This window comes from Acomys minous (genome assembly GCF_964271855.1).
Source record: "Acomys minous genome assembly, chromosome: 6".
NCBI lineage: Eukaryota > Metazoa > Chordata > Mammalia > Rodentia > Muridae > Acomys > Acomys minous.
In genome coordinates this window covers 46,856,370-46,870,761 of record NC_140487.1, presented here as the reverse complement: position 1 = coordinate 46,870,761, position 14,392 = coordinate 46,856,370, and the positions used below count along the sequence as shown (strand labels likewise).

The following is a 14,392-nucleotide window of genomic DNA, read 5'->3' as shown; positions in this document are numbered from 1 at the left end:
ACTAAGCAACACTGTGGATGCTGCTAACTAAGCAACACTCTGGATGCTGCTTCTCTTATGAACAAAAGTAAACCTTAAAAATTAGCCAAACACATTTTTTAACAATATGTGATAAATCACTTAAATCTCCACTTGCATCATAGTGCCCACAAAGTCCCACCTAGTCTTCTCCATAGACAGCTTAACTCCTACCTAAATCTATCCTCTAACTAAGATTTTCAATACATTGAAATTTTACTGGAAATAAAATCTGAGCCTCTGTCCGTAACATGTGAATCTTGCCTCCAGGGAGATCTGCCTAAGCACTCAGCCTCAGGTGGCGTCCACCCTGGAGGCCTGTGGGCCCCTTAAACACTATCTTCTTCCTCTGAACGCACCCTTCAGCCCTCTCAAGCTATGCTCTTGGTCTCTTCGCTTGAACACTGCCTCCTTAGCCTTGTACTTTGTGGAAGTACAAGGTCCAGTATTGCAAAGAAAATTCAACTGTGTGTTCTGGCTAATCCTAGCTTCTTTCAATGCTGAGGTTGGCGGTGTTGGTTCCTTCTATGCGTATTTTTATGTCTTTTGTTTGCTAGCTGCCTCATTGTAGAGTGTGTCTTAACTGTTACGTTCCTACTGTACAATCCTAGTTCTACTATCTCACAGAATATGTTCTTAAACAAATGCTTTTTTCAAGTGAAAGAGTGAAGTTGCCTCAATATTTCACTTTTAGAATCAGATTTCAGAGTATGAGCCTTCTGGAAGACCTGAGATCCTTTTCAACGTACTTTTTGTTTTGTGTTTATGTGAACCTTGAATTCAAATAAAAAATGAAATAAAACCTCACAATTCAAAATAAAAATTGTGCTCTGCATTCTGAGATTGCCCTAGGCTTTTGATTTTTAATTCTTTCTAGTGACTGTGGTTGACATTAAAGTTTTGAGAACACCTGCTTTGTTTACCCATAATCCTGCTGTCACTTACAAACCTGTGTCTGTCATGCCCCCTTAGATTTAAGCCTGTTCCATCAACCTGTCAGTGTTGTACTATTAGATACTTTTAGAAATAGCTATTTAGCCTTCATTCCTGCTCTTGTGTCTCTTGCTCTGTTGTGCCCACTGAGCCTTTTACTCTTTTAACTTGAGTCAGTGCTGACAGCTCAGGTTTATAATATAACTAGGAATACATACTGGAAGGAGGAATATATAAAGACAGATCTCTCACAGAGATTAACTTAATACTGAAGTTTTAAATCCCTGAAGTTTAAAAAATAATAACAAGAGCACAGATTTTAACAATTATTTTGTTACTTTGAAAATAGAAATCTTATTATGCATAAATACAAAGTTCTATGTTTGAAGGCATTTAGTTCTTGTCCTATGGGCTTCGTTACTATTTTTAAATAATTGTTCCACTTGAGAGACAAACTTTGCATGCATGCAATCACACACAATTAGAAAGCTTGCTATAAAGTCCATTGGTGTTAAATCCTACATTTCTGCTTCCTAACTAATTATTATAGATTCATAAAAAATTGATACCATGGGCTCAAAATGAAAAATACAATTTGTGAACTAGCAAAATAAATTATATATACTGAAATTTCATTGGCTTGGTAGACTTTTAAGTCATATAGGCTAGTTTAGACCCCTTTTGTAAGCATACAGTGGGAGAGAAGAATAGAAATTATAACATTTTCAGGCATTTGTTCATATTTAGCTTTTACATTTAATTTAATTTTATATTTAATAATTATTTTGGTATTGTATTTTATTTCCCTTATTTAAACATGAAATATACTCAGAATTTTTTATTTTACAACTTTTTAGGACTTTTCATATTTGAATTTAATGTATAAATATTTTGAAGTCCACCACACATTCAAAACCTTGCATAGTAGTTTCAAAAATGATGAAATATACTTTTCTTTATTTATTATAAAAATATCTTTTATTCACCAGATGTGATTGTCTCTCAGAGGTATAGTGCTGAATAAACTCACCCTTTATAGCTCTTTCTGGACTCCGGGTGGCTGGTTCAACTCAGATAGTCTGGCTCAAAACTCCTCTGAAAGCTGACTGACTCGAACTGGCTTCTCTTAGACTCTGACTGAGTTGTTCTGCCTGGCCTCACACTAATTCTAGCAATATGTTTTAATCTTCTGGCTCATTCTTATTCTCTGGCGAGTTTTGACTTCACCTGTATCTAGTATGTTCTCTCTGCAACCTGTCTCTGTAAAACTGTCTGGTAAAACTTTTAGTTAAAAAACAAAAAACAAAAAACAAAATCTCACCTGTGCAACTCTTAAGTAGCCTCTACTTTCTGTCCTCTTCTTGAGAGAGTTATGTTTACTCTATCTTTGATTCATTATGTCAAGTCTTTCTCTGACTCATCACTTTGCCTGCCTTCAATTAGATGTCACTTTCAAATATGGCTGCTTCCTTCTATCAACTAACTACCTTCATTGTTTGGGATTAAAGGTGTGTATTAAGGTCATGTCTGTATTCCAGCCAGATCATACTGATATCCAGAGCATGTTTGCATTCCATTTAGATCACATAGACCTTTGTCTTTGAATGTTATCACTTGTCAGAGCAGCCATAATGCTGGGCTAAATTTTCTCTACAGTTTATACGCATAATACCACTTCCATAGTCCTAAGAAAAAAAGTTATCTCCTACTGGATATTCAGATTTAAATATTTGATAATGTATTTTTATGTAAATATTGAGTTTCTTGAGACCCTTGGAAAGAAACACCTCAAAATATTCTATATATGTTATGAATGTCAATTTAGTGATTGTTAACTCTTTAGTGAAATGTTTTTCAAATTCATCTGTCATGAATGACATTATTTCACTCCTTAAATGTTACATTTTTAAGTATTTCTCATCTTCTAATTGAGCTAACAAAATTTCTTCCTAGTAGTGATAGTAAGGCATTTTGTTATTATAGATTATAATAAACAAAATGAATGACTTCTGTGATATAAGAAAGTGGAGAGGAAAGTAGTGAGGCATGTTTTGTTTATTTTTGAAGCACAAAGAAAATTTTATTTGAGTCTAAGCAAAAAGCTAGTGAGTGGGAAAGCTGAATATCTCAGTGTCTGCACTGAGGGGCCTATGGAAAGGAGAAACAGAGAAAGCATTGCCTTTGTGTTCTGCATGGAGGTTCTGCAAGCAGCTACATGGCAAAAGGGAGGGAGGAAACAAAAGCCCAAAGTACTGGTGAAAATTTACTTAGGCTCTGTCTAGCATCCAAAAGAAAATGGTGTTATACCTCTAAACCTGAACGTTTTGGAAGGAAGGGATAGAGTCCTGGCAGCCCTGTATTGACTATACGACACACAGGGTGTGGGAAGGAAACTGCATCATCTCATTACGATGATAATTATTCCACTCATTTTTCTCATGGCATTAGGTGAGCCTTTCCCAACAGTGACCCAACAGAATTATCTTTTGTACAGCTTGGAATATTTGGTCTGTACCCAGGCTAGAGGTAGTTTTCACTCACTTCATCAAGATGTAATAGCTTTCCCTTAATGGGCCTCCAATGCCACTGTAACATTTCCCTGTTTCAAGAGGTAACTTTAAAATCAGTTACAAGATAGGCTGAAAATGAATGATGAACAGAACTCATTTCTGACATGAAAACTCTGAGACCCAGAACCAATGTTGTTAACAGAAGGAAATAGTTTAAATCATTTCAGTTTGTTCTTTGTTAATGCTGAAGAAAGTACCCCTGTTTTTTTTTTCTAAATGAACCTATTTTCCAGCCTTCTTTATCATTTGTACCAACCTCTCACACTATTCAATTATTTTAGCGTGATAAGTAGATAGAAATAAATCCCTTTGGAATAGTTCTGATGTTTTTACTTGGAAGGACATTAATTAAGCTAAATCATAAATAAATATGGTAATTCATGCCTCGTTGAACAATAAACTGCTCAGAAGTGAAAAGACTGTTTTCTCTTTTGCTGTGATGTTCCTAGATATTCGTGGGATACAGGAGTTTTTGGACAAAGTATCCCAGCAGGGGATGGATGTTGCTCTTCAAAAGGTGGAAAACAACATCAATAAGATGATCACCACCCTCTTTGACACCATGAGGATAGAGGAGTTGAATCGCTATCGAGACACTCTTAGGAGAGCCATCCTTATTATGAATCCTGCCACAGCCAAATCCTTCATAAGCGAGGTAAGTAAGTGTTGTCCTGGGTGGGGCGTGGTGCAGAAAGCAAATACTTAGGAGTGGACTCCACAGTGGATATGAAAACTAAAAAAAAGGGAGAGAGGATTAACTATATGGCTCTCATTAGTACTAATGGAGGAGGCAGAGTGAATTGCTTGCTCATCTCATTTACCCCACATTGCCCAGCTAATTGCTAGGAATGTCTGTCCTTGTATATATTTAGGCACATGGCCAGGACAAGTTTCAGAAACCTTCTGAGTTTTCAAAGTGCTGTAGACCTGAATGAATCTAGCAAGTTCCAGAAGAAACTTGCAAGTGTGCAGCTAATTCTTTTGTGCTGTTGATGTTGTTGCTGCAAGTTAAAATTTTGTTTCCGAGAAAAGATTTACTAGAATCAGACTCTGATTGCCAAAGCAAAGCGATTCCACAAAACATACCACAGCTTTACTCTACAGCTCTGAGACAAGCAATTAAGAGTATTGGAAACTCTGCAAAGGGTGGCCACTCAGCATGGTGTGACGTCATAGCTACAAACTGTTAGTTATATCTGTATACATGGCTATGTGCCATAAAACTTAGTAAAAGGATCAGTGAGACTGCACTGATACAGATAGCCTTCCAGTACCTTAACATGTTTGCTATTGCCTTCCAAAAAATCCTTGCCTTTTCTCCTTAGTTTAATTTCATTTAATAGTAGCACTGCTTATTTCATTACAAACTTTTACATAGTTTTTAGCTTTGTGGGTTTTAATTGATGAATTTATTCCCACCAGTTTTCTACTTTTTCATCAACTCCTTAAATTCTGTGTAAGATTCTGACTTAGGATGTGTCCCTTGATACTAGGGTTTTGAAACAAAATACAAATCATTAAGTTCTGGACAGTTAATACCAGTTGAATTTTAGTATAGATTTTGCCACGTGAATTTAAGGACAAGAGAGAATTTTCATTTTGAGTCTAGGAAATGACAAATTCATGGTAAAGCACTATATTTTTCTGTAGCAGAAAAGCATAGCCAATTTTATAGCTCTATTATCCACCTTTTCCATCTGTGAAAAAATATATCAGAAAGAAACCTTGGATCCAAAGAGGTGTGTTTTGTCTCCTGGTTCTAGCTTCTCAACCTATGAGCTCCAAGCATAAGGGGAGGCTGAGCATCATGCTTGGGAGTGGGTGGCTAAGTAAATCTGCTCATCTCATGATGCTCAGTAAGCAGGAAGGCCAAGACACAAGCTTGGGATCAAGTACAGTGCCCAAGAAAATGCCCCCTGTGGCCTTTAAAGTTGCATAACAAAACCTGTATTAAAAGGTAACATCAAATATTTCCTCCAACTAGGCCTACAACTTGAAAAGTTTTTTTTTTCCCATTTTGCAATAATGCTACCAAAGAAGGGTCTTCACAGGATTAATCCAAGGTAGAGGCCACATGGCCTGGCCTGGTCATTTCCATTCTGAACATTGCATTTATGGAAATGTATTTGAGAAATCAGCTGTCAATCAAAGGATGCTTCATATACAAACTGCAGCATTTAAAAAGTACAAAGTCTTCTAGAAAATTAACAGTGAGTGTATAGAGGAATAAAATATAAACTGCACTAGTAAATAAATGTTGAAATATCTCTAGTGTTTCTGTCTGAGGTGATGGGAGATTTTATTAATAAGGCGTCTTTAATTTGAACTTCATAATGTGGGTATAAATTCATAGAAGAAATCATAGAACAGAAGATAAAGTTATCTGAGCTACATTCTGATCACATTTTACATGAATATTATTTAATATTTTGAGACTCCATTTGGTCATCAGTGAATTGAAAATGTTGATTTTGATATATTTATAGTATAATACAAATTAATAACACTATATCATAGGAAGCCTCCAAAAGCTAACCTTGGAGGGGCCTGAAAACCAGGAAATGTTAACAATGTCTAGATTTTTTCTTTTGTATAACATAGTAGCCTGGCATCGAACAAATACTTAAACATGCCTCCTAAGTAGAAAATGATGTGAAGATGAATAAAGACACAGGGCTTGATTTCAGCTGGGCATATATTAAGAGAAGCCCATGCTAATAATGAAGTGAAAAAGGGTAGCAGTCTCAGGATGTGTGCTGCTACACATAGTCCATAGACAGGGAGACAAGGAGAACAAGTGATCTCTTTCTAGTCCTCATGGGACATAAGGCCAACTGAGTGAGAGTCACTTAGTGGCAGCTTATCAAAAGTCCAATAGCTTGGAATTGCGGAATAAGAAAATGTGAGCATTATCAACCCCCAAACAATTGTAAAACTAAACTATCTGGTCTTCAACCCCATCAGAGGCTTGAGAAGGAATAAAATTAATTACCTGAGTATACATGGAATGCAGGTTAGCCACTTTCCAAATGAGAAGATGACAGAGACAGTTTGCTGCCTATGAGAAAGGATAGATATTGATTTACATTCAGAATTTTAGATGCACAAAGATAGGAATGATGTTTTCTTCAAGGCTGTCAAATACAAATAACCAAAACAGTATGAATGTAACATAGTGTTACATTCCTAATTGTTTCGTGGTTTTTCTTGCTGTAGGTAGTTTATTATATATATGTGTGTGTGTAATAAAATAAATGTATATGTAAAAATATTAAATAAAAAAAAGAAAATGTGAGCATTTTAAATCTGGACCCCCAGGAGATTATAGTGCACTATTGGTTTGCTAGAAGTTCACTAACTAAACATGATTCCCTTCTACACTGTTAATGTGCTCCCTCACTGGCTACAGTCCACATGTACCAAACCAATGTACTGGCAGACTGCCTTCATCCTGAGAGCTCTTTGCATTGTTGTCCAGCCTTCTGTTTTGGATAAGAATGTTTGTGTTTTCATCATTGCCCCTCTGCCTGTGTCCTAACTTCGGTTTGTGAAGGGCAGCAGGCACTTTTGATTATGGCTCATCCTAATGACTTCATCTTTCCTTGACACTCTTTATCCCATAATAGATATCATTAACGGGTGTAACTCAGTTATGACATAAGACACAGGCTTGTATCATCAGTATGTCACAACCAGAAAGAGGTAGGTTTGAGACTGATACCAAACTGTCTGCCACTTGTACGGGAAGAACAGGGAATTGCCACGTTAAGGAAGATACAATCATGGCAGACCCTGCCATTTTCCCATTGCTGCCTTGGAGAGAGAGAGAGAGCCATTCTCAGTGTTTTTGCAGAGCTGGAAGGTAGCTGTAGAAGTGTTGATAGAGCTTGTCCTGAGAAGAGTACTGAAGGAGATATTCTTTGGGTTGCTTATTACAGGACATGCCATCAGAGAAAGGACAGAAGGACATACTAAGCAGCAGGAGCCCCATGTACCAAAGAAAAACTGTGGGGGGTAGAACAGAACTGTGAAGAGTCAGGAAAAAATTAATTGATATGTTTTGCATATTCACATGAAAATTTTGGTGAGGAAAATTGTAAATATGTTTAAACCATGAGATAAATAGCAGAAACAAATTGTTTCATCGTTAAAACACAGCAAGATGTAATATTTTATATCTCCTTGGGGCAACAACTTGCAGCTAAGGTAATGTAGAAAGGATGAATGAAAAAGGAATACTGACTTGCTAAGGCCCCAGAATTTCTGACCCTTAGTAGTAAAGTTATGGAGGACCAGTTTCCTAGCATTGCTGTTAGGTAGGTGAAGTCTGTTCAGACTTAGTTAAAGGAGTTTACTCTGCCATATTGCTGACAGTTTCAAAACCACACATATTTTGAGTTTTAGCCTTACTTTTTCCCTGTCTTTGACAGTGTACTTAAGTTTCTGTAATCAACTACAGCTTTCTCTTTTGTTCATAAACACACACCATCTATGCCCATCATTTTTCCTATGAGAAGTACCTGTTGCTTTCCATACAGGTACATTATTTTCTACACTAACACATTCTGTAGTCAAGTAACTTTGCAATGGGCAAGTGTAGACATCAATTCCAGAATCTCCACAGGCATACTGAAAGATGAACATCAATTCATTAGCAATGTAGAGCTAACCACAAGTCAACTGTGCAAGCATGTGTGTGAAACAGACAGAGGTAACAGATATCGTTTGTCTGAGGGTATGTACATTGGAAAACAAAGTTTCCTACTTACTACATTTCTCATTTCCATCATCTCTGTCAGAAAGAATAACATATCTAGTTTTTAAGATTTATTTACTTTTAGAATATATGGATGCATATCCTTCAACATATTAAGTCTCTAAAAGAAAACCACCAGCCACTGATACTCAGAAACAATTTCCTTCTCTTGAGACAAATGTGTCTCCCTTGGCATTTCAGCACTAACATAAACACGCCACGACACTTCAGCCCCTTAAATAGATACATTCATATGCTTTCAGTTCATGCATTCCCTTACACTTGTTTTTCTTAATCACTTTTAGGCTATTATTGCATTGATATCTATGAAATATCACATAACTTTAGTGATTATATAATACCTTATTACTAGCTGTATTTGTAGCTTTATTTCCTTTTTTGGCTAGTTTATTTTGTTTCATTATTTTCTTTATGATATGATAAATAAAATTTGGTTAATTTACTTCACTGTCTCTGAACTACCTGTGAATTAAGTTGCAATATATTTCTATGTCCAATTATTACTAAGCTATCTTCTCTATACAGTGCAAGATCCATGGGGTGCTTGACTATCCATCCTCACTCCTACTCAAACATGTACAACCCCTGACTCATATAGACTGGTAGAAACACATATTTTCTACTTTGCAACTGTAAATATATTTTTTATGTCTTGGCTAATGCGCATGCTACAAGATAAAAATGCACAAACATGCTTGCCCCTTTATCATTATAATTTTAAATGTCACAACAGAGGATTAAGATATAGTTTTTTAGCTTTCTCAGCTTTTGGCCTTTTGTTTTCATTATTAATTTTCTTTTCTGTTTGTTGCCTACTTAAATTCTATAGCTTTATCCTTTCTTGAACCTCTCCAAATTCCTGACTAGAAGTTTCCTTCCAGAAGTTCTTTCCCTCCTTTGTTCTCATCGCTCATTTCCGATGTGCAGTTCCGCATCCCATGCATTACCGTTTCCTTGACTCTCTCTTCCCTTTGTGGAATATCTTCAAGCACTTTCTTAAAGACAGACAGGAATATGCTATATAGGTTTTATTATTATTTATTTTTTAAAAGACATTTGTTCTTGCTGCTAGAGATAATTCTATGATTAATAGCACTTGCTGTTTTTGTAGAGAACCCAGGTTTCAGTTTCATCACCCACAACTGTCCTTAACTTCAGTTCCAGAAAACCCTGACACACTTTTTTGGCTCCTTGGAGAAAAGGCATGCACATGATGCTCACATGCAAATGCAGGCAAACATGCACGAATATAAAAATAAAAACTCAAGTATTCAAAAAGTAGATACTTTGGCTTGTTATAAATGGCATATTAAATGTCCTGTTTTCTCCCAATGTTCACTTCTCCCTTGGGGTATCAAGGTTCACTGTGCACCAAGGTACTGGGAATGCCTTATTTGCATGAAGAGAAATTCCTGGTGCTTGCTGAACATGACCTCATAAGGAGAGAAGAAGTAATCTATAACCTGGCAGCCAGCTACTTGAGACGCTCAAGGGTGGAAGAGGTGGCTGGCATGTTATAAGGGTAGGGACATGTAGGCCCAGGTCAGGGGGGAGCAATCTTACTCCTGCCAGGCTCAAAAATGAGATTTTGGGGGTTTGGACATGCTTTGACCTCACTCTTGCTCAGGGCTGGCTCCCCTGGTCACATGGCTCCCCAACCCCAGACATTACCAATATTGACTCACTGTACTCCATTAATTCTTTGGATTTCCTTGGTGTCTGTATTCTGTCTCCCTTTTCATTTCTGATTTTTGTTGATTTGAGTACTCTCCCTCTTCCTTTTTGTTTGATTTGCTAAGGGTTTGTGTATTTGTTAATTTTCTCAAAGAACCAGGTCTTTGTTTAATTGATTCTTTGAAGTGTTCTCTTTCTTTGCGATTTATTAATTTCAGCCCTGAGTTTATTTCCAGCTGTCTACTCTTCTTGGGTGGGTATGCTTCTTCTTCTTTTTTTTTTCTAAAGATTTCAGGTGAGTTGTTAATTTGCTAGTAGGGGATCTCTCCAATTTCTTTATAGCACTTAATGCTATGAACTTTTCTCTTAGAACTGCTTTCATTGTGCCCCACATGTTCTGGTGTGTTGTGCCTTCATTTTCATTGAATTCTAAGAAGTCTTCAGTTTCTTTTTTTATTTTGTCCCTGACTTGGAGGTCATTGAGTAAGGAGTTATAAAGTTTCCATGTGTGGGTAGGCTATCTGTTGTTTCTGTTGTTGTTGAGTTCAAGCTTTAATCCACAGTGACTTTGTAAAATTCAAGTGGTTATTTCAATCTTCTTGTATCTGTTGAAATTTGCTTTGTGACCAGGTATATGGTCAGTTTTGGAGATTTCATGAGGTGCTGAGAAAAGGTATATTATTTTGTGTTTTGGTAAAATGTTCTGTAGATATCTATTAGTTCTATTTGATGCATGGCGATTATTAGTTTCATTATTCTCCATTAGTTTTTGTCTCAATGATCTATCTATTGGTGAGAGTGGGGTGTTGAGGTCTCTCACTCTTAATGTGTGATTTAAACTTCCATAATGATTCTTTTACAAATGTGGGAGCTCTTGAATTTCAGGCTTGAAATATCCTCTTGATGTATTCTTCCTTTGATGAGTATAAAATGTCCTTCCTCATGTTTTTTATTAGTTTTGGTCAAAAGCCTATTTTATTAGATACTAGGATGGCTACTTCAGCTTGCTTTTTGTGTCCATTTGCCTGGAATGTCTTTTCCCAGCCCTTTACCCTAAGGTAACATCTGTCTTTATTGCTGAGGTCTGTTCTTGTATGCATCAGAATGATGGATTCCCTTTTCACATCATTCTGTTAACCTGTGTCTTTTATTGGGGAGTTGAGGCCAGCGATGTTGAGAGATATTAATGACCAGTGTTTGTTAGTTCCTATTTTTGTTTTTTGGGTTTGTTGTTGTTGTTGTTTTGTTTTGTTGGTTTTGGTTTTGTTGTTGTTGTTGTTGTTGTTGTTGTTGTCTTTGATGGTTGTGGTATAGCATCACCATCAAACATATGTTTATGTGTTTCTTTTCTTTTGGTTTTGTAGAAGTGGAGCTACTTACTTCTTGTGTTTTTTTGGGGGGTGTAGTTAGCCTCCTTGGGTTGGAGGTTTCCTTCTAGTAATTTCTATAGGGCTGTATTTGTGGTTAGGTCCTGATTGAACTTGGTTTTGTCATGGAATATCTTGTTTTATCCATCTATGGTGATTGAAGGTTTTTGCTGGCTACAATAATCTGGGTTGGCACCTGTTATCTTTTAGTGTCTGCATGACATCCGTCCAGACCTGTCTGACTTTCATCGTCTCTGTTGAGGTATCAGGTATAATTCTGATAGGTTTATCTTTTTATATGACTTGGCCTTTTCCTCTTGCAGCTTTTAATATTCTTTCTTTGCTCTGTACATTTAGTGTTTTGGTTATTATATGGCAGGAGGATTTTATTTTCTGATCCAATCTATTTGGAATTTTGCAGACTTCTTGTATGTCTACGGGCACTTCTTTCTTTAGGTTGGGGAAGTTTTCTTCTGCGGTTTTATTGAAAATGTCTCTGTTGTTTGCAGGCCTAGAGATTCCTCCTATGGGGTTGCTGTCTGTGTTCCACTTGAGCCAGGCAGGTCTGGAGCAGGTGAAGAGAGCTCCAACCCAAAGGCTGCTTGCTAGGGCTCCAAAACGGTCTCCTCAGAATGGTGGAGAATGGGTGTAGGAGCCTCCGCCCAGCTCAGCTCTCTTGTATTCTATCTGTGTCCAAGTTGGGTCAGGCAGGAGAGGAATAGGCTGAGAGACCTTCAATCCAGAAGCCCCTCAAGCCTCCTTGGTATGTATGGTGGACAGTGTGGTTTGTGGCTGGCGCTAGACTCACCTCGGGTCTCCCACAATTTTTCTTGAGATGGCAGCTAATGTGGTTTGTGGCCTGTGTCCAAGCCAGCTCGGCTTGTTTGTTCACTGTGTGCTAGGTGGGCCAGGCTGGTAAGCATTAGATGCTGCTAATGTGGGTTCCAGTTGCTATGTTATATACCTCTCCTGTTTCTACATTTTAATAGGGTTGAGGTCTTAAGATAATTCATTTTAGCTTTCTTGAGTTGGATATCCCAAAATGCATAATATTTCAGATTCTTAGAGAATTAAATTTATATAAATAAAAGGGATGTTAAAAACCATTGTTGCCATGCCTTTAATCCTAGTAAACAGGAGGCAAAGGCAGGTATATCTGAAAGACTTAGCCAGTGCTTCATAGTAAGACCTTGTCTCAACAACAGCAACAACAACAACAACAATAATTGTGTATTATAATATATGATAATAATAAAAATAGCACTGATCACACTAAAGAGAAGTATTGAAAAACTGCCTTAGCACATGATGGCTTGAAAGGGAAATGCAGCTAGAAACAGTTGGATGGATTGCGATGATAGTATCAGTGGAGGAAGAAAAGGTTAGAAAGGTGAGGACTGCGGCAAAAACCAGCCAAGTTCATCAAGCCCCTAAGACATGGAGAGCCAGATGAGTGATACTCCACTCTTGGAGAACAGCAAGGCTTTCAGCTTCACCACTGTAGTGCAATAGAAGCTGGCATGGGAAGTTAGATAGTGTTCAAAGGAAATTTTAGTTTAAAAGTATGTTTTTATATAAAAATGAGTTTTAGAAGAGAAATTGCTCTCTTACCATTGTCATTTAATTGCTATGGGGGAAAATTAAGCATAGGAGTTAGAGTTGTGTTTTCTGCTTTTTTTTTTTTTTCTGTCCCTGGAGCAATTGTGTGTCATTGAGTTAATGAAACTTCCTTTGAAGTTGCAGACAGTTAATACATGAAATGTCTGCAGTTAGTGCTCTAGCTCTCATTCAGGAGCTTCAAAACTTTAATGAAGGATTGCAGTTATTTGAAGCTGGGTAAATCCACCTACTGTGGCTTCCAAACAAAACTGTCATCTAGGTGTGCCTATAAGTGCCCTTGAGACTAGAGCAGTCAGGTGGTTTGATTTAGTTATGGGCTGGAGTAATGTTTCAAGATCAAACCTTTATATAGGAACAGTGTGTCACTGGTTACTTTGTAAGATTAAAATCTTGGCAAAGAGAATAAGTATTGCCTACAGAAAACAAGAATGTTTTCATCAAGGGTCTTGTGTTTTCAATTTCATTAGAAATATCAATACCCTGGTAAGATGGTTCATAACTGTAATACCAGTACTGAGGAGACTGAGGCAAGAGGATGGCATGAGATTAAGATAAACTTACACAGTGAAGGTAAAACTATCCTGGAAAAATTTAGTTAGACCTTGTCTAAAGAATTCAATATTTTACAGGCAGGACATGACATGACAATGGATATCATTTTCAAATTGGATTTTTCTTTGTCAGAATTTCAGACATGGACCCTACTATTGCAGACTGTTATTTCACTCTACAATAGGATAATAACACTTATTCCTTAAACCTACTTTATAAAATAGATTTCATTTTATTGTATTATATCCAAGTCATGGAAGAGTTTTTATTTGACAAATAATGAAAAGGAGTAGTACTTTCTTCAAAATATAAGCACTTTTCTAGAAATAAGCCTCAGGGAAGGTTAAGAAACAAATGAAGATAACTTTTATAATAGACGTAGAAAGATATCTAGTAATCAAACGACTCTTCAAATTTCTATTACAGTTATTAAAAATTATTTAAATAATTCATTTTTCCGAAAAGAGAGTATATGGAGACATAAAATTAATGTTTTAAAGATAAAACCATTATAATCTCATTTTAAAAGAACACTTGATAATAATTTTATCAAAAGATATCCATATCAGGAAAGTTTAAACATATTATGTTAATAGACTTCTGCTGGGCATTTTCTAAATGACATATGTGTAAATAGAACAGCATGGATTGTAAATTAATGCTCAGCAGGTTTCCATATGATGAACAACCAGAGATGGACCTGAACCTATCTTGTGTATCCATTTATGACCCCTTCAGGCAAGCTGATTTTAGCAATATATTCACTTGGCCCTGTTTTTAGGCTGTGCATGAATAAAAGTATGCAGTCATGCCATTTGCCTGCTTTTTTTTCTTAGCATTGTGTGTGAGATTCTGCTGTGATGGAGTGGGAAACACATCAT

The 14,392-nt window shown here is 36.7% G+C and overlaps 1 protein-coding gene across 2 annotated transcripts in view; it reads left to right on the top strand.

The window, feature by feature from the left end:
* The window catches only part of GRID2 (glutamate ionotropic receptor delta type subunit 2), a 1,382,318-nt gene that overhangs the window by 660,012 nt on the left and 707,914 nt on the right, over window positions 1-14,392 (top strand). For both annotated transcript variants that reach the window (XM_084785474.1, XM_084785473.1), the window contains exon 4: window positions 3,971-4,176. In XM_084785474.1, coding sequence (XP_084641600.1) covers window positions 3,971-4,176 — 206 coding nt within the window. The remainder of the gene's footprint in view (window positions 1-3,970; window positions 4,177-14,392) is intronic.